Raw genomic sequence first — 27,238 nt, 5'->3', positions numbered from 1 at the left:
GCCATTTCCTTGCACCGCTTGCCTACACTCCCTCACTGAGTCTGGTAAATCCGCTTTGGCCCCAGACACTGATCCTTTTTCCTTTCCATGTGGTGAGAGTTTAGCAGTAAGGACAGCTCCTTTCTCTGCCTGTCTCCTCCTGCATCCACAGCTTCCCCATTGTCTCTACCCAAAAAGGAGGGGCACCTCAAGCCCTCCTCCTCTCATCGCCTTCCCTTGACGGTAGGAGGTCTCTCCGTTCAGAGAAGTCTCTCCACAGGGCTTTGCATCTCTGGCATTGTTGCTTTTTGTTGTTTTCCATGTTTGTTTATAACAAATCTGGTCCTGACAGCCTCTAAGTTCCCTAGGACTCACAGTTGGGAAAACATTCTTTAAAGTCTGAGCAAGATAAGTGCCACCAAAAAATTTCCCGGTGAGAAGAGATTATAAAAATGGCGCATTGAATATATTCTTTAAAATTTGCCATGACAAAAAAAAAAAAGAAAAAGAAAGGCTGAGAAACTGCTCCAGACTAAAGAAAACTAAAGACAAATGACAACTAAATGGAATACATAATTCTAGGCTGGATCCCATAATGGACATTTAAAAAAAGTGCCACAATTTATTACTGGACAAATTGACAACAATGGTATATGGTTAAGAGATTAGTTAAAAGTTTTGTGCCAATGCTACATTGACACTGATAACTTTGCAGGGGATGACTGAATATGTAAAAGAAAATACACAGAAAAGATGGCTGACCAGAGACACCAGCTGCCACAGTGTCTCAGTATGAAGGAAAAGTTTTAGATAAAAGAGAAAAAACAAATAAACAAATAAACATAGATTGGGTGTAATTCTGAGGAGAGGGTGCCAGAACCTATAAGAGACTCCACGGGAAGAAGTTGCAGAGCAGAAGGAGCGGGAACAAGATATCGGTTGCAGAGATCAACCCACCCCCACCCCCAGAGGCTTGGGGTCCGGCACAAAGGGCGGGTGGAGCGGTTTGTTTCTCTCTCACTCGCATCTCTGGCAGTCAGCAGGCTCCCAAGCTGCTGAAGAGACTTTCTACCCCCATAAGCCCAAAAGCTACTGCCACGAGTGAACTGGGAGCTTCTTGTGGACAAAGCACCAGGCTCAGCCTCCTGGGCCGCTTCCAGTCACCACCAGCTGGAACAGAGACGGCAGGCATCACATTGCTTCTCTACTCACCATGCGCCTTTGTCCTCCTCAGGGGGCTTCGCCCCTCAGTTTTTGGCTTGCTCATTCCCACACAAACATTTCCCAACTCCGGCCCAGACTGCAGGAGCCACAGGGGTCCAGTGGGTCCTGGGGGATCTGTGGACATTCCAGGTGAGCTGCCTTCTGGAGAGAGGGACAGAGATGACCAGAGTGCTGGCTTTCCTCCAGCCAGATTCTTTCCTTCCCCTTTCCTCTCCCCTCCCTGCGGCTGCCAAGAGAGACAATTGAGCCACCACACTGAGGTTTCCTCTGAGAGTGCTACTCAAACCTTTTCTCTTAAAGTCCTGCAGCAGACTAAGGGGTGCTCAGACTGTCAGCTCCCTGCTCACCGGCCCTCCCTGGTGCTGTGTGCCCCGCAGCTCCATCAGAGCAGGGCACACCCCAAAGTGGAGGGACAGCAAACCTGCTTGAGCACCTCATAGGCAACTCGGGATGAGCATGCTTCTCCCTGGCATGGTCAGGGATTTATCTCTGGGGACCCAGGGGCCAGTACGCAGGCCAGATGCTGTATCCCTAGGACTCAATTGTCAATGCTTGGGGGCATGGTGGGGAGATTTGTGAACTAATTTTGGGAAGCAAGGGAGCCCGCCTGGGCAGAACTGAGAGGAGAGTGCGGTCTGGGTCCCAGCTGCAGTGCATTTAGGGAGCACCCCTACCCCAGAGGAGAGCTGCGCTCTCAGCCCAGGCTGGGATGCTGGGTAGGGAAGTTCCCAGCCTGCTGGGCAATCCGGCCCTCCCCAGTGTGGGTGGGCACCAGTAAATCCTTTGAGGACCTGAACGGAACAAGAGATGAAGGGCAGAAGGAAGAAGTCACTCCTTTCTCCTGCCTGCTTCAGCTGGAACACCTGTGTTCTCCTGTCCTCAGACTGAGACTGACACCGTGGACTCCCCTGGTTCTCAGGCCTTCAGATTTGGACTGAACTACACACCAGCTCTCCTGCGTGTCCAGCTTGCAGACGGCAGATCAGGGGACTTCTTAGCCTCCATAGTTATGTGAGCCGATTCTTCCTAATAAATCTCCATATATATACACACACATACATATATACACACACATATTTTATTTACATACATATGTGTGTATACATATATGTGTGTATACATAGATATACACATATACACACACATATATATATACACACACATATATATATATTTATATCTTATTGGTTCTGTTTCTCTGTAGAACTCTGCCTAGCAGCAGGAATGAGTCAGCACCCTGGCCAGATGAGCATCTGTCTCTGCTTCCCACCGTGATTCGTGGCCTGAAATCCTCACCGAAGCACACTTGCCTTGCCTTTGCCTTCCTTTCCCTAACTGGTCTTGCCGTTCTTTTCTTTCCTTTCCGTCCCTTTCCTTCTTCTAATCCTACATCATTTGCACCCACGGGAACCAGAGCATGAACGCATGGCAAGACCTCACTTTAGGGCCGCAGTCCCAGAAGTTCCCAGAGCACTGGTTCCACAAGAGAAGCAGTGGCGCATCTGAAGCTTTGGTCCATGCTGGCACATTACCGGCCCCATCTTGACCAAACACATCTGAGCCAGCTGACAAGGCATTGCCTTTCTCCAGGCTCTGAGTTCACCTGAACCTGCTCTTTAAATCCTGGAGACATAGGCGGGCTGAGACCATGGCAGTCTGGTACAGCTTGGGAAATGTCTGGACAGAGTCAGGCACCAAGGTTTTGAGAGCTCCCCTCATTTCTCTGCCTGGTGAACTCCTACTCAACCTTCAGGTGCCATCACACGTGTTCCCTTCTCCAGCCCACTTCTCCCCAAGAGAGCTCTTTTAGTTTTCTCCTCTAGTTTTCACTGCCCTTTACTTTTACTCTATCAGAACATATCTGAATTGAAGGAGAAGAACTTATTGAAAATTTAGTGTCTAGCAATAATTCATTGAGAAATTAATTTATGTCATGTATTGCTTTTGTTGATTTACTGGGTAAAAACAGAGCTCTCTGGAGCCCCAGCCCTTTGAGGATAGTCTGATTTTCTTCCCACAGCAATAAGCGTTCTCCAGCCCCCTAAGGAGAAATAAACAATTCTTCCTGTTCCTGGTCGGGGAGAGGAAGTTGGTGGGCCTGGAGGGGTTCTGGTGTGGGAACGGCCTGCCTGGAAGACAAGTTCTGTGCAGCACTCTGCATTCAGAGACCACTGGGGGTAAAGCCAGATTACCCCAGAGGGGGAGGAGAATGGGGACTTTGCATAGCAAGGTAGAAGGGTGATGTTTCCAGGTAGAGAACATTTGCATTGTGTGAGTGTGTGGCATGCAGCACAGAGTGCTGAACACACAGTGTCCTGGAATAAGCCCATGCCAAGTCACCCACGCACTGGCACCATTAGGGACATCTCAACATGCAGGACCTAGGTTGGTGTGGGGGTGTGCACACTGTGCTGGGAAGGCCCGGCCTGCATCTCGTGGTCACCAGGAGCAACGGCTGCCATGGTGACTAGAAGCTGCAGACTCTTCCAGACTGCTGAGTCCCTGCAGGGCCTTTGACAAACCCAGGGGAGAGGAGAATGCAAGGATCTGACCATGTAGGATTTCTGGTCAGGGTTACTGAGGAGGGTCCAAAAAGGTTTAATTTTCTTTTAATGAAAACAAGTCATGCCCATGGTGAAAACTGAAACAGAACAAGAGAGTAAACAGGAAAAGAGAATCTCCTCCTCCCTCAGCCCCTGGCCTCTCTTTCCAGAGGTAACACCATTACTGGGGCTTTGTGTGTGGACAGACACATGACATATGCGGTTACAAAGCTGCCTAACCACACGTGCACATGCGTGCACACACATACATACACAGAGACACACACATACACACCCAGACACACCCACACAGGAGTATGCTGTGTCGTCCTTTGCCTTTCACCATCTGCTGTGAAGATCATCCTGTGTCAGCTTATCCAGCACCACCCCGATCCTTTTCAATGGCAGAAAGGACCCATTTCTGGTCCCCTGTCAATGGGATTAATTTGATTTAGACACCCTCAGAAATGTTACATTAACTGCACCCAAGAGTCATGGTATAATTTCATTCCTATATTTATATAGGCATTCATATTTTTATATATTTATATATAATATTTCCTATATTACTAAGGTTTGTATCTGCATCTATCTTTCCTTAGGATGAGAGCCCCCCCAAAAGCAAGGTCTGAAATGATGACAGGTTAGTAGTCCCCAAGGGTTAGGCACAGGGGAGGGGGGTGAAACTCTAAAGGGACAGCATCAGGAAGCTCCTCTGGGGCGATGGAACAGTTCTCTATCTTGGTCACGGTGGTCAAACAAGCCTGGACGTGTGATAAAATTACAGAGAACTACACACACACACACACACACACACACACACACACGCACACACACAAATGAGAACATGTCAACACTGGGGAAATCTGAACAAGGTCTATGGGGTTATATCAGTGTAATTTCCTGGATTTAATATTGTAATGTAGTTATGTGAGCTATTATTGAGGGAAGCTGGGCGAGGAGTACATGGGAAGTTGCTGTACCGTATTTGCAATTCCCTGTGAATCTATAGCTATTTAATATTTCAAGATAAAAAATTAAAACAGCAACAAGGTTGGAGGATCCTCCATCCTGGAATTCCATTCCCAGCCTCTAGCACAAGGCCCAGCAAAGAGAGATGCTCAATAAATGTAAGCTAAAGAAACAAATAGTCTTTCCTTTCTGGGCCTCAGTTTCCCCATCTGTACAATGAGGCCACTGGACTAAATGACCCCCAGCGGCCTCTCCAGTCTCACATTCTGTTCTGTTTGGGCAGTGTACATGCCTGCCTGTGCAGCCTGTCAGCTGACCCCCTCCAAGCCTTGACCTCCCCACAGACTCTCCCTGCCCTCCGTCCCACCTTATGGGGTGATACCCCATCCCTTTCCAGCCAAATATAATAGCAATGTGACAAAATTAGTAGCCTAATTAAAATGGAAGATATAGCGCTTTTTGAACAATAATCTTTCCAAATGCTTCTGCCATGAGCAGCAGTAGTTTGTGTGTCAGCTGGGCCTGGTTCATTCCACAGGTGACAGCATAGTGCAATAGTTAGTCTGGGTCTCAGCTGTCTTTACATGTTCTGTGTCTACCAAGCCCTGATCTCCCTAGGATTTATTAATAGAAGAGATCCTGGGTTGTAGTGGACCATGTGGGTGCTCCACCCAGAGCCCCTTTCCTCATTTCTTCAATTCTAACTTCTGGGGACAGCTGGCCTAGGCTGCTGGAGTAGCTTCACCTTGAAGCTCGGAATGCTGGGAGTGCCTGGGGGTTTCCTTCCTTCTCTCCCAGTGGGTGCTGGGAGCATGAGAGCCCAGCTCCCTCGCCTCAGCTTGGGACATCTGATACATCGCTCACGCTCCAGACTCCCCCTGTGGGATCAGGCTGAAGCCACCATCCTGGGACTTCTGTCTGAGGTTGCTCCTTGATTGGCTTCCCCCTTCCCTCTCTGTTCCCCATCCCCTTACCAGTGTCCCCTGGGAGCTTCATAAGTGACTTGTGTACAAAGTCACGTCTCAGCATTTGCGCCTGGGAAACCCGTATCAGCAATGCTATTCCCAACAGGTTCTAGCCATCAAGATTTATCTAAATGTCATTTCCAAACTTAGGAGTGAGTGTCACTATGGAGGGCTTCCCCTCCCAGACTGAAGCTTGGTGAGGTCCCCCAAGGAGGCAGCTGCAAAAGGTGGTTAGAGGATGAGCTGAGAACCAGGGTCGGCTAAAGGAGGAGGAAGAAATGGGGCCTCTACAAAAACTTAACACCAGCTACAAAGTAAACAAGCTACTAACAAACCAAGACCCAGCAAGGGCTCTAGAAGCCTCTGCAGGTGCTGGAAAGAGAGGTTGCAGTTTTTCTCTCCTGGCCAACCGGCCTCTGCAGAGTGCGAGGTTGGCCTGTCTGCCTCTGCCCCCACGCACCCACTTCGTCTTCTTCCACGGCCCGCTGCCTCTCCAGCTCTAGGCCTCAGGGCTCTCCCCAGACCACATTACCTAAATAGCATTATTAGATTTCTGGCTGACGTTCAGATGGTGAAGTATCTGATTACTACTGTAATTAGAGATGGAACTGGGAGACCAAGTCTTTCCCATAACTCCTGGGACATGCTCCACAAAAAGAGAAAATTCTCTTTCCATAGTGGGGATGGTACACTGCTGTAAAAATTTTATATTAAAAAGAAAGCACAACATAATCTATACAGTCAAAGCTATTGCAATTTTTTTGAGCTGCTACATGTAGACTCTAAGGAGACTGACAAGTGCTTATCAGAGTCTCTTTATATATTTTGACCTGTGAAGGTGGACCCAAAGCTTGATGTAGAATTGGGTTGGAGAGATGAAAGGTACTGAAATCTGGCAGGAGAGACAAAAAGAGTTCTGATGTAGGAGTGGAGGACCCAGATGGTGATAGAAGCTGGGGCAAAGGAGAGACCTGCAAGTGAGAACCTCCCCTGGGTGAGGAATAGAGGATGGATTTTAGAACTGTATGGTTTTGGAGTCAAGAACTGTTAAGAACTTATTTACTATTAGAACTTATTTTCTGTTAGCTTATTTACTGTTAAGAACTTACTCTCAAAACAAACGGGTGTAGCTGAGTCCATTTGTAGCAGGGTCCACTGTTTTACTGAGAGCTCTCCCAATTAAATTCCATGTAGCACATACTGTATATTAAAAGATAAATAATACAAATGTGATAATTTGGAGCTTTCATATATAATATTAAAACTCAACAGAACCACAGTGATCACTTAGAACTTGGACCTACAGATTTTGGAGGTGGAAGGGAGTATTTTATGTCAACCACACCCATGACGTGGCAAGGCCAAGGCCCAACTGACTCAGCCAGTAAAGATACAGTGAGCTGCTTTCAGATTCAGACAATTTATTACTTACATTGACAGTGAAAGAAAGAGTAGCCAAATATGCCAACTCCCACATGATCCTTGTCCCACACACCAAAAAGGATGACACCAAAATGAAAGGGGCCAGATGACCAGAATGTGAGTTGCGGGATATACCATTGCCAAGGAGACAATTCTAGACTGGTCCTTTCAAAGCTATTTTATTTGCTTTTAAGCAATAGGTACTGGATTTGCCTCTTCAGATCTACTCTTTGTCTATCTCCACCCTGCTAAGTGACCCAGGAGGCTGACCTCTCCAGACAGCATTGGTAGGCTCCCTTGTTCTCTGGCTTTCAGGTGATAGCCAATGAAGACAGGAAAGCAAGAATGGCTAATTAATACCAAATAAGGTAGAAGTCAAAACAAAGGAAATTACTAGAGACATAGGGAGACATTATATAAAGATAAAATGTTCAGTGCACAAAGAAGACATAACAATCCTAAATGTGTATTCACCCAACAACAGAGCTGCAAAGCATGTGAAGCAAAAACTGATAGAACTGAAAGGAGAAATAGTATGGAGACACCTCACAAAACTAAACATAGAACTACCATATGACCCAGCAATCCCATTGCTGGGTATATATCCAATAGAAAGGAAATCAGTATATGGAAAAGATATCTGCACTCCCATGTTTATTGCAGCACTATTCCCAATAGCCAGGATATGGAATCAACCTCAGTGTCCACCAATGGATGAATGGATAAAGAAATTGTGGTGCATATACACAATGGAACATTATGTAGCCATAAAAAGAATGATATCTTGCCATTTGCAACAACAAAGATGTAACTGGAGAACATTATGTCAAGAGAAATGAACCAAGCACAGAAAGAAAAATCTCACATGTTCTCAACTCATATGTGGAAGCTAAATATTAAGACAATTGATCTCATGGAGACAGAGACTAGAATGATGGTTACCAGAGGCTGGGAAGAGTAGCAGGGAGGTGTGGATAAACTAGGGATGGTTAATGGGTAGAAAAATATAGTTAGATCGTTAGATAGAATGAACAATATTTGATAGCACAATAAAATGACTATAGTCAACAGTATGGTATACTTTAAAATAACTGAAAGAGTGGAATTGGAATACTACTAACACGAAGAAATAATGAATGCTTGAGATGGTGGATACCCCATTACCCTGATTTCATTAGTACACATTGTATGCCTCTATCAATTCATCACATGTACCCTATAAATATATACAATACTTTGTACTCATATAATTAAAAATAAAAAAAATTTAAAGTGTCTTGAATTTGATGGAGCTTATGTAGAGAAGTAAAGTTTATATTTTTTATTTAAAAAATAAAAATAGGCAAAGGCTATGAATACACATTCCTCCAAAGAAGATATACAAATGGCCAATAGGCACATTAAAATATGCCCAACATCATTAGCCATTAGAAAAATATAAGTCAAAACCACCATGAAATACCATTTCACATCCATAAGGATGGCAATAATAAAAAAGACAGAAGATGACAAATGTTGGGGAGTATGTGGAAAAACTGAAAGTCTCATACATTGCCAGTGGGAATGTAAAGTGATTCAGCTCCTTTGGAAAACAGTTTGGCAGCTCCCAAAATGTTATACAGTAAAGTTACTGTACAACCCAGCAATTCCACACCTAGATATTCACTCAAGAGAATTTAAAACATATGCCCACACAGAAATGTGTACATGAATGTTCACAGCAGCATTATTCCCAATAGTCAAAAAGTAGAAACAACCCAAATGTCTATCAACTGATGAATGCATAAACAAAATGTATATCCATGGAATGAAATATTATTCAGTCACAAAAATTAGACATACTGATATATGCTACAATATGGATGAACTTCAAAAACATTGTGCTAAGTGAAAGAAGTCAATCACAAAAGAATACATATTGCATGACTGCATTGTATGAGATGTCCGGAATAGGCAAATCCACGCAGACAGAATGCAGATTAGTGGCTGCCAAGGCATTGGGGACATAGGAATGAGGAGTAATTGCTAATGGGTACAGGGTTTCTTCTGGGGGTGATAAAATGTTCTGGAATTAGATGTGATAGTTGTACAACTTTGTGACTGTACTAAAAACCATTGACGTATATACTTTGAAATAAATAAACTTTAATAGTGATAACACCAAATGCTGTCAAGTTTTCAGAGAAACTCATACATTGCTGGTCATTATGTAAAATGGTATAGCTACTCTGGAAAACAGTGGACAATTTCTTATAAAACTAAATATGCAACTGCCATCCAACACAGCAATTGTACTCGTGAGCATTTATCCCAGAAAAATGAAAACTTATGTTCACACAAAAATATGTAAACTAATGTTGGTAATAGCCAAGAACGGGAAAAACCCAGAAGTTCTTAAACAGGTAAATGTGTAAATAACCTGTGGACTACTACTCAGCAATAAAAGTGAAGTGACACTTGAAAATATCTTGATAAATCTCCAGAGAATTGAGTTGAGTGAAAAAAAGCCAATCCCCAAAGATCATGTACTGTATAATAACATTCATATAACATTCTTGAAAAGACAGAATTATGGAAATGGAGAACAGAATAACAGTTACAATGGTTAGAGAGAGGTGAAGATGGGAGGGAAGTGCACGTGGCTAGAAAAGGGCAACATAAGGAATCCTTATGGTGATGGAAATGTTCTGTACCTCGTATCAATATCTATATTTTGGTTGTTATATTACACTATAGTTTTTAAAGATATTACTATTGGGTGAAATGGGCAAAGGATCTCTGTATTATTTCTTACCTGCATGTGAATCTGTAATTATCACAAAATTAAAAGTTTAATATAAAAAAATAGGCCACAGCAATAAGAAATCACTATATACCTATTAGAATGGCCAAAAGCCAGAATACTGACAATATTAAATGCTGATGAGGATGTGGAACATGCACAACAGAAACGCTCATTGCTGGTGAGAATGAAAAAATGGTATAGCCACTTTGGAAGACAATTTAAGCAATTCTTGCAAAGCTAAACATACTCTTACCATGTGATCTAGCAATCACCCTCTGTGGTATTATGTTGGTGCAAAAGTAACTGCGGCTTCAGAACATTAATTTTAAGTCATTATAACTAGGCTCAAACACATCTTTATTAATCAAAATAGGAACCATTACAATCAACACATTTTTGCCAACGAGAAGTAAGTTTGTTTATTCCTGTAGCATAAGAATCCATGCTTAAGGATTCCATGAACTCTTGAAAAGCATTTTCTGCATCCTGCTGGTCATGAAAGTGTTTTTCCCTGCAAAAAGTTGTCGAGATGCTTGAAGTGGTAGTCGGTTGGTGAGAGGTCAGGTGAATATGGTGGATGAGGCAAAATATCGTAGCCCAACTCATTCAACTTTTAAAGCATTGGTTGTGCGACCCGTGGTCGGGCATTGTTGTGGAGAAGAATTGGGCCCTTCCTATTGACCAATACCAGCTGCAGGTGTTGCAGTTTTCGGTGCATCGCATTGATTTGCTGAGCATACTTCTCAGATGTCACGGTTTCGCCAGGATTCAGAAAGCTGTAGTGGATCAGACTGGCAGCAGACCACCAAACAGAGATCATGATCTTTTTCTGCTTCAAGTTTGGCTTTGGGAAGTGCTTTGGAGCTTCTTCTCAGTCCAACCACTGAGCTGGTCATTGCTAGTTGTCGTATAAAATCCACTTTTCCTCGCACATCACAATCTCATTGAGAAATGGTTTGTTGTTGCATACAATAAGAGAAGATGACACTTCAAAACGATGTTTTTTTTTTTTTTTTATTTTTGGTCAGCTCATAAAGCACTCACCTATTGAGCTTTTTCATCTTTTCAATTTGCTTCAAATGCCGAACAACCATAGAATGGTCAACGTTGAGTTCTTCGGCAACTTCTCCTGTAGTTGTAAGAGGATCAGCTTCAATGATTACTCTCAACTGGTCTTTGTCAACTTCCGACGGCTGGCCACTGCGCTCATCTTCAAGGGTCTCGTCTCCTTTGCAAAACTTCATGAACCACCACTGCACTGTATGTTCAGCAGTTCCTGGGCCAAATGTGTTGTTGATGTTGTGAGTTGTCTCCAGGGCTTTACCACCCATTTTGAACTGGAAGAAGAAAATCACTCAAATTTCTCAAATTTGCTTTTTGTCTAACATCATTTCCATAGTCTAAAATACATATAAAATAAGAAGCAAGTAGTAAGTCATCAGCAAAAAACATAAAGTGAGAAATGTGCATTAAAATGATGTATAACATAATCACATTTATTTAAGCATGTATTCCAATATCAAATGGTAAATTTCAACTATGCTAAAATGGCAAGTACTTTTGCACCAACCTAATATTTGCCCAAAGGAGTTGAAAACACAGGTACACACAAAAACCTGCACACAAATGCTGATAGAAGCTTTATTCATAATTGCCCAAACTTGGAAGCAACTGAGATGTCCTTCAGTAGGTGAATGGATAAACTGTTGTATATCTAGACAAAACAATTATTATTCAGCAACAAAAAGAAATAAGCTTTCAAACCATTAAAAGACAGAGGAAACTTAAATGCAGATTACCAAGTGAAAGAATCCAGTCTGAAAAGGGTACAGACTGTAGGATTCCAATTTACAGGTTGAGCATCCCTAATCTGAAAATCCAAAATCCAGAACTTTTTGAATGCCTACATGACTTCACAAGTGGAAAATTCCACACCTGACAAATTTTTCCCTTTATTAACAGTATGTCATATTTTTTGCTGTTAATTATTAAATACTCATATGTAAATAAGTGTAAGAAAATGATTGCTTATCAGTAGTATATAAATTCAAAGTCAGGAATGATGACGATGTCAAACAACCACAGATTGTCCACATGGGTGGCAGAAATAATGATGCCTTTACTTTCTGATGGTCCAATGTACACAAACTTTGTTTCATAACAAAATTATTTAAAATACTGTATAAAATACATTCAGGCTATGTGTAGAATGTGTATATGAAACATAAATGAAATGTTTAGTCTTGGGTCGCATCCCCAAGATATGTATATGCAAATATTCCGAAATCCAAAAAAATCAAAAAGCCAAAACACTTGTGGTCCTAAACATTTTGGATAAGAGATACTCAACCTGCATATACATTCCAGAAAAGGCAAAACTATAGAGATAGTAAAAAGAGCAGTTGTTTCCAGGAGTTAATGGAGAGGGAGGGATGAATACGTGGAGCACAAAGGATTTTTTAAAAAAACATAAAACTACTCCGTATGATGCTATAATGGTGGATATACGACATTACACATTTGTCCAAATGCATAGAATGTAAAACACCAAGAGTGAATCTTAACATGAACTATGGATTTCAGGTGACAATGGTGTGTCAGTGTAGGTTCATCAGCTGTAACAAATGTTCCACTCTAACACAACCTGTAAACAATAGAGGAAACTGTGGGACAGGGGAGGGAGGATATGGAAACTCTGTACTTTCTGATCAATTTCTCTGTAAACGTAAAATTGCTTTAAACAAATACAGACTACTAATGTAAAAAAGAAAAAAAGATCATCTTTGGAGGATTCTATGAATTAACTGTTCTGAAAATTGTTAAACAGAGAAAGATTCAAACATTTGATGTCTTTCCAATATACACTGGACCACTGGAGGATCAAATAATAGATAAGCAAAAGTTTCTCTTTATAGACATATTTCAGGTATTAGTTCATTAAATATGAAATGTCCAGTTTTGAATCAAACATATAGGTTATTATATCTCAAACAAGAAGCAGTACAATTAATCAAAGTATGCACCTAAACTATTGACACAATTTTGCCATCTTAATGGTAGCTTGTTTATGCCAGCAGCGAAGAAGCCTGGAAAGTGAGTGGCAATGAAATTATGAAAGGTGTTTTCCACAGCTTATTGAGAACTGAATATTTCTCCTTGCAAGAAGTGGTCCAAAGCTTGGAAGAAGTGGTAGTCAGTTGGTGCAAAGTCTGGTGAAAATGGTGGATGACAGACAGTTTCCAAGTCCAGCTGTTGTAGTTTGAACAGTGCTGTTTGTGCGACATGTGGTCAAGCATTGTTTTGCAAGACGATTAGCCTGTCTCTATTGACCAATTTCGACTGCTTAATTGCGAGCATCCTCATCATTTCATCCAGTTGGTTGCAGCAGACATCTGCTGCAATCGATTGACCAGGTTTCATGAAGCTGTAGTGGATAATACCAGTGCTGGACCACCAAACAGACACCATTAACTTTTCTTGATGAATATTCGCCTTTGACTGTGTTTTGGCACTTCATCTATATCCAACCATTGTGCTGAATGCTTGCAATTGTCAAAAAGAATCCATTTTTCATCACATGTAATAATACCTTATAGAAATGGTTCGCCTTTATGTTGTGACAGCAAAGAAAGGCAAGCTTTGAGATGATTTCTCTTCTGACGCTTGTTTAATTCACATGGAACCCATCCGTCCAGCTTCTTTACCTTGCTGATTTGTTTCAAATGGTCCGATATTAGAATAGCAATGTCAAACATTGCTGCTAATTCACCCATAGGTTGAGACGGATTCGCTTCCACTACAGCTTTCAGTTCATCATTATGCGCTTTGGTCTTAGGTCACCCATGTGGCTCATTTTCAAGAATAAAATCACCGGAACAGAACTTCTCAAACCATCAGTGTACTGAGTGTTCATTAGCCACATCCTTCCCAAACACTTTGTTGATATTTCAAGCTGTCTACGCTGCATTGGTTCCACAACATTAACTCACACTCGAAAAATAACACGAATTTTTTACTTATCCATGGTTTCACGAAAATTGCTCTAAACATTTTTTAAAGATAATCACAAGCCAAAATGTGCATTTGAAACACTGAGGATGTGCCCTCACAATAAAAAATAAAACAAGAAGTATCAAAGTGAAATGTCAGAGATATCAACTGTCAAACTTAGTACTTAAGGACATCGGACATTTCATACTTAATAACCTAATACTAAGGGAAGGAATATCTCCACTTTGTATCACCTGATCAATTAATCTGTCTAGGCAATGATCATCAAAATCTGCTAAGAATACACAGAGAGACACAACCAGGTGGAAGAATAAAACACCATCTTATAGAAAGAAAGAAAGAGAGAGAAAGAGAGAGAGAGAGAGAGAGAGAGAGAGAAGGGGATGGAGGGAGAGAGAAAGAAAAGAGAAAAAGAAAAGGACAAAACAAGCCTCATTCTGATGAAGCCTCTCTAGATCCATCCACCAATTTACAGAAAATACAATACAGAGGACATGCTAAATGACACTATGGGGATGCAATCAGCAAAATTAATATTGTGGGAAACTATAGGACAAATGACTGAGCTCATCAATAAGTAAACTTCAAGGGGAGAAAAGAGGTGTTAAGGAAATCTTTAAATTAAAAGAGACTTATGAGTCCAGTCAATCTTATTGTGTGAACTTTATTTGATTTTGATTCATATAAACTAACTCAAAATTCAAAAAATTATTAGACAATTATTAATTTGAATATTGACTACATATTCTAGATATTTGATGATATTTTAAAAATCATCAAATTTTTATGTGTAATATTGTGGTTGTGTTTTTAAAAAACTTGTCGAGCTTCACCAATGAAATGATAAAGTACCTGAGATTTAATTCAATATAAAATAGGAACGGGGGAGATAAGGGTATAGATGAAAGATGATTGGTCATTAGTAGAAAATCGTTGAAACCAGATGGTGGGTATGTGGAAGTTAACAATAACGAAATTGAGTCACTTGTGTCAAACCCCTAACCAAACTGGGAGTCTGGGAGGTCATAAAGAAGAGACCCACATGCTTACATCCTGGAAATACCTACACATCTTGTTTGTATCCTGTATTCAGAATTTATCTCAGGAATTTCCCCAGCCTTCAGCCTTTCAGATAAGATGCTCTGACCAGGACAGTTGCCTACCAAGTGTTACCTCCCCCAATGAGCTTTGTTTAAAAAGGGTTTGCATAAACTTCTCTATGTCTTTAAAAACTCTTCTTTGTCCTAATTGTCCTCAGGTATGTGCTTATAATTTTCATGATTTGAACACCCCAGGATGTAACTCTTTTCTATTCCTCCCTAAAATCTTTTGTTCTAGAAAGCCTCTCTCTCTGAGGTTTTAAGTTGACAGGTACACGGGTTTGTTATATTATTGTTTACTTTTGCAAATGTTTGGAATTTTCCATGGTAAAATTATTTTTAAAAATAAACAGTATACACTGAAGTGTTTTTATGAATCAAAACCAATGTCTCAATGCTTTTTACAATACAGTTAATTGTGTGGGAATTCTTTTTGATCTCTGCAACTAGTTCAGTCCCCATATCCATTCAATCACCAAGTCCTGTTGACTCTCTTAATTGCCACTTCTTTCCATTTACTTTTGAGATAAATTTGGCCTGTGCACAGTGTCCTTCTACTTATACCTACTGCCAAAACCATAGCCAGAGTGGTTTTTTTTAAAAAACATAAGTTTGATCATACCAATCCTTTGTTTAAAATTTACTAATGGCATCTCATTGATCACAGAATAAAGGCTAAAATATTCAATATGCAGTGAAAGCCCTGCAGAATCTATTCTGATTCAGTGTTGTATGTCACCAGCCCCCTGTGTATATGTATGTGCTCTTCCTTGCCTTTTCATACTCCAGGTACTTCTTAACTTACCATCCTTATTCTCAACTCAGAGCATTCACATATGCTGTTGCCTCTGCCTGGAATGTCTCCTTTCTCCTTACACCTCATCTTTCAGACCTCACTTTAATTGCCACTTTCTCTGGGTAGCTTTCCCATCATTCTTGGTCTAGGTGAGGTCAAATATCTCACACCTTCATTAACAACTTGTCACAACTGAAATTTTAAAATTGTTGAAATTGTTTAATGTCTATCTTTCCTGCTATGGTATAATCTCAAAGAGAGAAAGAACTAGGTCTTATTATTGTACCCCCAAAGCTTAGTATCTCACCCTGCACATAGTAGAAGTCAATAAATCTTTGTTAAACTATAAATAACTGGCTTGATGAATGAATAAATCAATGAATTTGAATATAATACTGGTCAAATCATGAACAGAATTACCTGAACCATAATTATAAAATTACAGTTAAACTTAATGGTATCAATCATACCCCTGACAAAATAGTGGCGAAGTGCAAATGTGTAGGTATACAAACAAAAAGAGGAAAACAGTTAGAATGACTTCATTACATATCCAGGTTACAGTCCCTCACTGATACTCCAAAAGTGCTTAACAACAAAAGAATAGGGATGTGTCATGATATATCATTCACCTTTCAAAGGAGGCACACATGTATCCAAATAAAAGTTCTCATACAAGCCCCAGGGTTTCTTTGAAGGAGTAATAAAGACCATATACCCAAAACTTTTACATTTACTGTATACACAATTATTTAAAACTGGCTACATATATAGAGTGCACACAACCTCTTAACTCATAAAATCGATAAATTTAACTAATCTATTCAAGCGAAATTAAAGCTGAAACATTTTGAAGATTAGATCTTCACAACTTTTAAAATTAATGAGAAAGAACTACAAACTCCTGAACCAAAATTTTATTGTAAATTATTAGAGTTTTAGTGTGTGTGAAAATTTTTCAGAACATATGACATATAAAGATGTTAGCACATTGAACTACAATAGAAAATATTTTTGTACAATTTTTGAAATCACTAATATGCTTATATCTCCTGTGAATGAATGCAGTTTCCTTAAATCAACTTTGTCATGCAACATCAAGTAGGTTTAACATTTTTATATTATTGTTTAATAACTTCCTAATAAGACTTCCAGGTTCTACTTTACCTACACATAATATTTTTTTCAATGTATCGAATACTGTAGTAGCTTTTTCTCTCATCTCTGGTGGAACGTATTTAATATCCAAATATTCATATAGTTTAGATCTAGAATTATACAGCATGTTGATAACAGTTTCAATGTCATTCATTTCATTACTGGTTTCTCCTAGTGAAAATAAGTAAGAGTTATACATTTTTTGTAATTTATGTTCTGCTGCTGCTGCTAGAGCAAGGCTTCGTTTTAGGTGCTCTTTGGCGGCTCGAATGTCTTCTTTAAATTGTGGATTGCTGCTGTCAGTAAGAAGTGCCTGTCGCACCTGTGAATTAATATCTGAAATTTTTTTCAAAATCTCATCATTATTCAAAGTCTGTGAGTGGTTTTCAGTTGTTGGTTCTTCAAGTGTTTCTATTTCAGTTTCGCCTGAGAGCTGAGGAACATCTTCTGATTCTGTAGTGATCTCCAAATCAGCGTTTCTACTCAAAGTGGTCACAGGTGATCTTCTTGAGGTGACATATTGACTTGTAGATGTTTCAGTAACAGTTGGTGACAATTTTGGTGCCTTAGTTTGTTTCCTAACTGGCTCTGGCTCTGGCTCTTCATTTTCAATATAAGGTTCTTTTGCATGTAAAACAACGGAAACGTTATTCGGTTTGATCGACCAGAATGCTGTACTTTTAGTGCGTTTTTTCCTCCTTACTCCCTCTGTGAAGCCGCTAGTCGGGAAAGGTGTAGTTTCTCCACTGACAGGATTAATTGAAACATCATTCTCAGCTTCTCCATGTGTAATTATCTCCTTTAATTTTGATATCTTCGATACTACAGAATAAGCATTTTTTGGAGACTTTGATTTTTTCTCGCGGCCTGGCTCCCTAGTGGGAACACTTAGTACTAGGTTCTCTAAAACTTGTATGTAATGATTCAAGTTTTGTTCTTCGTCAGGCGACACAGTTATGCCTTTAGGGGAAAAAAATCAAACAAATAATAAGTAATATTTATTACTGTAAATGACACATCGACAGAATCTACTGACCTAAATTTATTCCATGTGCTATCGCTTAAAAATTGAGATAAAGAACCAAGAAGCAACACACTTCTGACATAGGGTCAATTCTCACTTAAATAAATGCAATTATTTTTTCAGGTTCTTATTAAAATAGATGAGCAAAATTAGTGTGAAAGTTGTGTATTAACACAATTCTCCATATTATTTTTTGCTCTTATTTTCCCATATACCTTATGATTCAACAGGCAACTTATTAAACCAAAATTCTTGATTATGTCCTCTAACACAGTGGTGTGCTGGAATAGGCTTATACTGGCTCACTAGAGTGAATTATCAAATTTTTAGGAATTCTACTAACCAGATGTTGAACACAGATTTCATTAAAAATTATATAAAGTTTCAATCAAATCAAATTATATTAAAAACAAAGGTAATAAATATCCCAAACTCACCACATCCTAATTATTTTATTTTACTGTAACCTATGCTCTTGAGGTTATTCATATCAAGTGTACATGGATGATGAAGATGCAACGTAATAGTGTGCCACTGTGCATGTCTTTCTACCTCCCTTTTCAGTGATGTCAAATTGGCAGCTTGAAATCGACTGGTGGGAGTATTTACACCATGTAAATGAGCAAATGCTACAGATCAGGATTTCCTTCTCTCTACCAAAAGCCAGTTTTAAACATTTACCAGTATACTACTAACTTCAACATAACAAAGATCAAACTAGTCTGTGGGTCATATTCATTCAACTGTTTTTGTAAATAAAGTTTTACTAGAACCCAGCCAGTCTTGGGTTTATTGGAACACAATCATTTGTTTATGTATTGTCCATGGGTGCTTTTGGCTGCAACAGTAGAGTAGTTGCAAGAGACCACATGGTCTGCAAAGCTAAAAATACTATCTGACCCTTTATAGGAAAAGTTTGCCAATTCCTGGTCTAAATCATCAACACTTCACTTTTAACAACAAAATGGCAGTTCTATTTATACTGGTATTTTGCAGCATTTGAGTGGTAAAGCTTCTCACATCCAATGTGGAGAACAGAAAAGATTATTGCATAAGATATTCTGGAATTCTGTTAAACTCTTCTACTCCTGAATCAGGGGTATTTTAAGTACAGGGGGTTTCGAATTACATGAAATTTTAAATTGATTTTGCCACTATCATGGATACAAAATGATTTAATTCAGGGAAGTAAGTCACTTTTTACCAAACTCTAAGGCACACTCCTACCTGAACCATCCCTCTGCAGGCTAAATAAAATAACAACCGTTCAGGAGGTACTTTCATTCGGCTTTTTGGTAAGCACAAAATACTCAAAAATTGCTTTATATTTACATGTTTCTTCTCTCTTCTTTAACTATTCTGTTACAACTTAGAAAGACCAGACGGAAGTTTAATCAAAGTTGAAAGTATATTTCTAAATTTTTAAAAATTCTTAAAGAGAACAGTTTGGTGAGGCAGTGAGTTGGGGAAAGACACCAGACTTGGCTGGAGATCTAGATCCTAAAAAAAGATTCTGCATTTTATGTCGTGCTCAGAAAAGCCTGTAAACTCCAAGGTCTACACAATGAGTGGTGGGTGAAAATGGTAGATAGAACATAAAGGTAGATTTTGACATTATCCTTATAATAATTTTTTAAAAATCACTCACACAGTATCATATATTTTGTCTGCAAATTGAAAATTTTTTAATGGACTAGAACTCATATGGGCAGTTGCCTCTGAGGAGAGAGAATGGGACTGAATTTGGTTTTTAATTAAAGGGGACTCTGGATTTTATCTATAATGTTTGACTCCCTAAACACACACACAAGCACATGCATACCTCCCAATCATTTAATACAGTAAACCATTAAAACTTATTATTTTTTATTTTTTTAATACCAAGTAGTTTCTTTTGTTTTTAATTGACAAGCAAAAATTACATAAAAGTCACATTTTAAAAAGGAAAATAACTTGTTTATGTATACTCATATTTATAAAATGCATTATCCTGAATCAGAGTTTTCTTAAAGGAAAATATTGAGGAAAATGAATATGTAGCCTAGTGCAATGAAAATAAAACCTTTGATTCTGGTCCTGGCTCTACCATTTCATAGCATCATGACTTTAGGTGATTACTAAATTTATCTGAACATTTACTTAACAATAAAATTAATATACTATATTTGCCCTTCTATCTCACAGAACCAAATGAATTAGATATTTAAAAATGCTTTAAAAGCTACAGAGCACTAATAAGATATTATTCCCCATAAAGGTAATTGCTTACATTTCTCATTTTAAAATACAAATTTCCCTAAAAAATATATAGGAAATATAATGTTACCTAAAAAGAACATTAAAAGTATCTTTTGGATCTTATTTAGTAAGAAACACTAGAAGACTTTCTGCTAAAGACAGGAACAAGACAAGGATACCTAAAATCTCCATGACTATTTAACATGATGTTGGAGATATCAATCAATGCAATTAGACAAGGGAAAATAATTAGAGACATGAGAATTGGGAAAAAAGGGGTAAAACTATCTATATACAGATGATATAATTATAAATCTAGACAACACAAAAGAAATCTATTGAAAAGTTACCACAATTAGTAAGAATTTCATAAATAGCAAGTTATAAAAATCAACATACCAAAATCAATATATAAATATAAACTGGTTAGATGATATGAGAAATAAGATGACATTTAGGTAACAGAAAAAATGAAACAAAATATCTAATCACAGATTTTTAAAAACATGCCCAAAATCTATACGAGGAATTATAGTAGGCTAAATAATGAACACCCAAAGGTATCATCCTAGAACCTGTAAATGTTACCTTATAAGAAAAAAAGGTCTTTGCAGATGTGGTTAAATTAAGGATCTTGACATGGGGCAATTATCCTGAATCTGCAGTCCCCAACCCCTGGGCCATGGACCAGCACTGTTAGGAACTGGCCACACAGCAGGTGAGCAGCGGGCAAGCAGGTGAAGCTTCCTCTGTATTTACAACCACTCCCCAGCTCTCCATCACTCATATCACCCACCTGAGCTCTGCCTCCACCACCACCACCCCACCCCCGTCCATGCAAAATTGTCTTCCATGAAACCGGTCCCTGGTGTCAAAAAGATTGGGGACCACTGTCCTAGATTATCTGGGTAGACTCTAAATCCGATCACAAATGTTTTTATGAGAGAGAGAGAGATGTGAGACGTGCATGGAAGAGGTAATGTGGAGGGAGGCAGAGATTAGACTAGATGTGGCCACAAGTCAAAGAATACTAGCAACTGCCAGAAACTGGAAGAGGCAGGGAACATAGTCTTTCCTTGAGCTTTCCAGAGGCAGCCTATACCCTTGATTTTGACTGACTTCAGACTTCTGGCCTTTAGAACTGTGAGTGAATAAACTTCTGTTGTTTTAAACCACTAAGTTTGTGGTAATTTTTATAGCAGTCACAGCAAACTAAACAGAAATATAATAAAATCTTTTGAAAGACATAATGTAAACTTCACCAAATGGAATGATATCCCATGTTCTCAGACAAGAAAATTCAACATCATAAAGATGCTTAGATGTCATATTCTCACTGTTAATTTATGCATTTAATATGCTTCTAAAATTATCATTAATTTTTTTCTGGAATTAGTAAAATTGATCATGAAGTCCATTTGGAAGAATAAGAATAGCCAGGAAAACAAAAGCTAGCCCTACCAGATATTAAAATATATTATAAATATAGTATAGCATTGGCACATACATGGATGAATGGAAAAGAACATAAAATACAGAAGTAGACCCAACTGCATATGGAGAAACAACTCAAATGGAAGAAAAGTTTCAATTTAAAAACTATTCCAGCTAATAAAGAAGCCATTTATAATTAAACTATGATAATTTTGCAATAATTTTCAATGCCTGCCTCTATCATAAAAGAACACCCAATTAGATATTATGTGCTTTCTGATGAAAGAACACAATACCACCTATAAATTAGTCTTGCAAAAATAAGTCAAACCTGAATCCAATAGGTCTTCCTAGATGTTACTAGCAATATTTAGAAACATATAGAACAATGAGGAAAATATTCAACTATGCCATATGGATGTAATTAGCAAAATCTAGACTGTGAGAAACTAAAGAATGTATGACCCAGTTTCCAGGTCTAAAGAATGCATGACAATTAAATTGCAAGGAGAAAAACAGAGATGAAAGAACTATAGATTAAAAGGGAATTAACAGGTATATCAATAAATTATATGTATAAATCTTTTCTTTGAATCCCAATTCTGTTAAACAAACTGGAAAAAAGAGACAATCAAAAAAGTTTGAACGCTCACCAGATAGTTAATGATATTAAGGAATTATTATCTTTTTAGTATAAAATTGTATTGTTTTTGTGTTTTTTAAAGTATATACCTTATATTTTAGTGCTTCATACTGAAATATTTACTAATGAAACTGTATGTCTAGAATTTGCTTTTTTTTCTTAAGGGACAGGGTCTCATTTTGTCACTCAGGCTGCAGTGCAGTTGTGCAATCATAGCTCACTGCAGCCCTGAACTCCTGGGCTCAAGTGATCCTCCTGCCTCAGCCTCCCTAGGAGCTGGGACTACAGGAGCAAGCCACTGCACCTGGCTAATTTTTTTATTTTTTGTAGCGATGGAGTCTCACTATGTTGCCCAGACTGGTCTCAAAACTCCTGGCCTCAAGTGATCCAGACTCTCAGGGGAGGCAATGAGCCACCATGGCCGGCTCACAATTTGCTTTTAAATAATCCAAGCCCAAAAACTTAGGGTGGAAGAGTCAGGGAGGTGAGAGGAAAAGGAATGTGAGTGGAGCTAATCAATGAAACAAGATTAATCATGAGTTCATAATAGCTGAAGCTGATTATAAGTATATGGAGATTTATTATACTTTTCTTTTTACTTGTGTATATGTTTAAAATTTTCCATAATAAAATGTTTTTTAAAATCTGTTTGAAAAAAGATTTTAATTCTGGGCAACTATCATAAATAAATCCAAAATGTACAACCAGCAATGGTTTAAATGCTTTAAAAAAGACATTGCCATTAGATTATAATCTGATAAACCACTTGATTTTCAAGTCATTTAGCTTGTTTCTTCTCAAAATAGTAAACAGGATACCCAGGTGGCTATTAGGTGAGTTACGGTGTCAAAGGACAGGAAAAGGAGATACTTAATACTAGCTGATTCCTAAAAATACTGAAGTACTCATTATCCCCTTCTGCTGTTACTCAGGCAACACCAAAAACCCTATTCATGACTGCCTAGCAATAGAGCACCCTCCCTCCTACGTCACTTTTCCTCCCTTCTTCCTCCCTTTGTCTCCATATTGTTCTATTGTTAAATCTATCCTCTCTCCACACATTTTCCACCTCCTGCCTCTGTCCCCCTAAAACATCTATATACTTCATGTTGACCTTTTCAGTTCTACTAATCAGGACTGCTCTTGCAAATCAGTTTGATTTTTATAAAAATGTTTGCAGGCAACATAGCAAAAGACAGTGGAGCCTCAAATACCCCTATAGATGGCCCGGCCACCAAGGAAACCTGTTTTTCTTCATTCTTCAGGAGGTGCTAGAAAGCTGAACAAAATTCAAATTCTCACAAAGAACAAACAACTCTGCTAGAAGCTGGGTTATTAAACTTTGGGTATTCATAGTATTAATATATGCTAGTATACCTTATAATATGCCCTCTATATTTACCAGTTAGTGATCCAAGCAAACACAGCAATGTTCCGGAATGTGTAACAATCTCTAGCTGGAGAAAGCATGATGCTACTCTCCAGTGCCTCTTGTAGCTGGATAGTTAACTGCTGAACAGGCTTGAGGCTCTGCTGGAATCTCAAATATGGGGGCTGTAGCTAAGTCTGAGATTGTCTGCACTTCTCTTCTTGAAATAGTACAGGCAGAATTGTCACATATAGAAATGATAAGAAAGTAAACAAAATGGTACTAAACAACTGTAGGAACAAACGTGCTGGGAAATCTGAAGGGAAAAATGGAAGATAGTGATTAAAAAGATCATAACATCTCTCACTGACTGAATGATTACTATGTACCAGGCACTGTACTAAGTAAGAGCTTTGAATGTGAGGAGTGTTTTGATAAAGAAACAAAGGAAGATACTCAGAAAGGATAAGTCATTTGCTTAAGATTGTATTCAACTTGTAAGAAGTAAGGATGGGATTTGAACACAGGCTACCTTAGTTCAAAGTGAGTGCATAACAACTATACAGTGTTGTCATAAAGAAATGACACAAGGACTTGTATTTCTCTAATGGTTAACGATATTGAGCATCTACATATCTCCTTTGGAGAAATGTCCATTCTGACCCTTTTCCTAGGGTCAGGATGAGTCTTGCTCTGCTTCCCCAGCTACAATGCAGTATCATCATAGCTTACTGCAATCTCAAACTCCTGGGCTCAGGTGATCCTCCTGCCTCAGCCTCCCTTGTAGCTGGGACTATAGATATGTGCCAGTGTGACTGGCTAATTTTTCTATTTTTAGTAGAGATGGATCTCGCTCTGGCTCAGGCTGGTCTCGAATTCCTGACCTTAAGCGATCCTCCCACTTTGGCCTTCCAGAGTGTTAGGATTACAGGCGTGAGCCACCAGACATGGCCAGAAATTTTTGTATATTCTGAAGTCCAGTCCCTTTTATGATTTGAAAATATTTTCTCCTATTCTGAATTGTCTTTACTTTCTTAACAATATCATTTGCAGTACAAAAGTTTTTAATGTTGATACATTTCAATTTACCTATGTTTTATTTTGTTGATTGTGCTTTTGGTGTCATATCTAAGAAAACATTGCCAAATCCAAGGTCATGAAGATGTACTCCTACATTTTCGTCAAAGAGTTTTATAGTTTTAGCTCTTACATTTAAACCTATGTTCTGGTTTAATTTTTTTTTTTTTGAGACAAAATCTCACTCTGTCGCCCAGGCTAGAGTGCCGTGGCATCAGCATAGCTCACAGCAACCTCAAACTCGTGGGCTCAAATGATCCTCCTGCCTCAGCCTCCTGAGTAGCTGGGACTACAGGTGCATGCCACCACACCCGGCTAATTTTATTTATTTTTAGTAGAGAAGGGCTCTCACTCTTGCTTAGGGCTGGTCTCGAACTCCTAAGCTCAAGTGGTCCTCCCACCTCAGCCTCCCAGAGTGCTAGGATTACAGGTATGAGCCACCACACCTGGCCTTGAGTTAATTTTTGTTTGAAGTAAGAGTTCAACTTTATTCTTTTGCCTGGTGTCCCAGCCCCATTTGCTGAAAAGACTATTCTCTCCACTGAATTGTCTTGGCCTCCTTGTTTAAAATCAATTAACACATTTGTAAAGGCATTAATTTTTATTGACCTTTTCCAATTGAGTTTTACCATTAAGGCATACCTACCTTAATTTTTAACCTTTTTTCTGAGTTATAATTATATTCCTTTTTGTAATATGATAAGTTATAAGCTATTATTTTAGCCAGAAACCTTGATTAAAACTGGCATAATTACTGGTTCTGTAAATAAAAATTTATTAATATTGAAATTTAGAGTGAAAGTACTGGCTGAACAACAAGGTTGATCATTACAACTGCCTTTGTATAATTTGACTGCATTCCACTCCCAGCAATGAACAGTCAAATTATCTTGTTTGGAGTTATTTGCAATTTTTAGAACTGTTTTGTTATTAAATACACACCAGTCTGATGTATTCTCTATTTTAGTTCTTTAATTTTACTTTGAGACTGTTGATGTTCTGACAATTCTTTCTTGGTAGCAGCATTACAATAATAGAGGATAAGGGAAGTCTCCTCTTTATTAGTACACTTTATGAGATGGGTGAAAAACTTAAGCAGTTCATGTTCAAGAATTGTATTTGGTCAACTTAATGACTCACTGTACGGTTTCAAGAACAACCTTTTCATATGTAAGTTCTCTTTGGATAAACTCAATTTTGTAAGTGTCAGAAATTTAGAAAATTCTAGTCACTCAAATTTCTGTGCAAGATTTTAAATATTTGCTTACATTAAAATATCATGCTTGTAAACTGGTCTAGGCTGGTAAAATTTAGTTTGTTGATTTTGGCATTGGTTACACAGGGAAGTTAACTATTAAAACTCATTAAGCTGCACACTTGCAATTTGTGTATGTTATTGTATGTATGTTATATATTTTAAATATCATGCTTGTAACTGTTTTGCATTATGATTACTGGAAATTACAATATAGATAAAACCCAAAACTTTTAAAACTAGAGTTTATAAAAAACTTTATTTTACCAATAGATGTTATTTTCATTTTAGTTAGTAAAGCTAATTGCAGACATTTATAAACTAAGAGCTATATTTCCTAGTTTCGTTATATCTTAACTTTTATTACTTTGAAATAAGAAAATATAAGAGTTCTTAAGATTATGGATATGAAAATAGAACTCAAGATTTTTTTCTTTTATCAAAGAGTTAAGAGTGATTTTGTTTCCTTATCTCAGGTGAGAACTACAGTTTCTGTAGCTAATAATATTATAAATTTTAAAAAATTATATTATTTTTAGGTCTAGTCAGTCATTTTAAACTATTAATACAAATAATGGTTCTAACACATTTAAATTTGCTGGGGTTTTTTTTTTTGTTGTTGTTGTTGTTTTTTAGTACTCTCATCTTTATTTGAGAAGGGGTGAAGGGAAATCCTGGGACACCTGCCACCACCTGGCTTGTCCCAGCTAAGCTTGCTCCTTCTTTCGTGGGTGAGGGGAGACGACCAGGTGAGCAGGGGGTTGTCTGGAATTAGTGCAGGTGGCAAGTGGGTCAGGAGGCGGAGGTGAAGGTGGGAGCAGACCTGGGACCCAATGTGGAGACTCAGGGTACCCGGGATGGGGAGGGGGCAGTTAGCATTGCGTTTGCATGCAGTGCCAGGGCAGGAGCTGTGGCATGTGTCCAGAGGGACCCAGCGAGCAGACTTTCAGTTACACTTGTTCAGAACAGGGGAAGTACTGGGGGTGTTGGATTTCTTGAGGTTTTGCTCCCTTCTGACCTGGTCTCCCATTTGTCCCTCCAGGCCTTAGCTTGCCTCATTCATCTGTGTTGTGAGCAGGTATTCATTCACCTACTCGGGCTGCAGGAGAGGAGGAGGAAGGAGGCCGGGACTCAGGAGACAGGAACAAAGCTAGGAGACAACACAATAACAGGGCCAGGGCCCTAATAGGCAGCTACCATAAATACTGCCGGATTGTAGCCAATCCCAAGCTTATATTGTGTC

The 27,238-nt window shown here is 38.8% G+C and overlaps 1 protein-coding gene across 1 annotated transcript in view; it reads right to left on the bottom strand.

Annotated features, from left to right (window-relative positions):
- Positions 1-1,897: 1,897 nt before the first annotated feature.
- SPESP1 (sperm equatorial segment protein 1) overlaps positions 1,898-27,238 on the bottom strand; it is a 38,989-nt gene continuing 13,648 nt past the window's right edge. The window contains exons 2-4 of the mRNA XM_045546228.1: positions 16,947-17,915; positions 10,935-11,019; positions 1,898-1,994 (exon numbers count right to left, since the gene is read on the bottom strand). Of these exons, the coding sequence (XP_045402184.1) occupies positions 1,898-1,994; positions 10,935-11,019; positions 16,947-17,915 (1,151 nt within the window). The remainder of the gene's footprint in view (positions 1,995-10,934; positions 11,020-16,946; positions 17,916-27,238) is intronic.

The sequence above is a fragment of the Lemur catta genome, chromosome 1, assembly GCF_020740605.2.
Source record: "Lemur catta isolate mLemCat1 chromosome 1, mLemCat1.pri, whole genome shotgun sequence".
Classification (NCBI taxonomy): domain Eukaryota; kingdom Metazoa; phylum Chordata; class Mammalia; order Primates; family Lemuridae; genus Lemur; species Lemur catta.
This window is presented reverse-complemented; position numbering and strand designations above follow the sequence as displayed.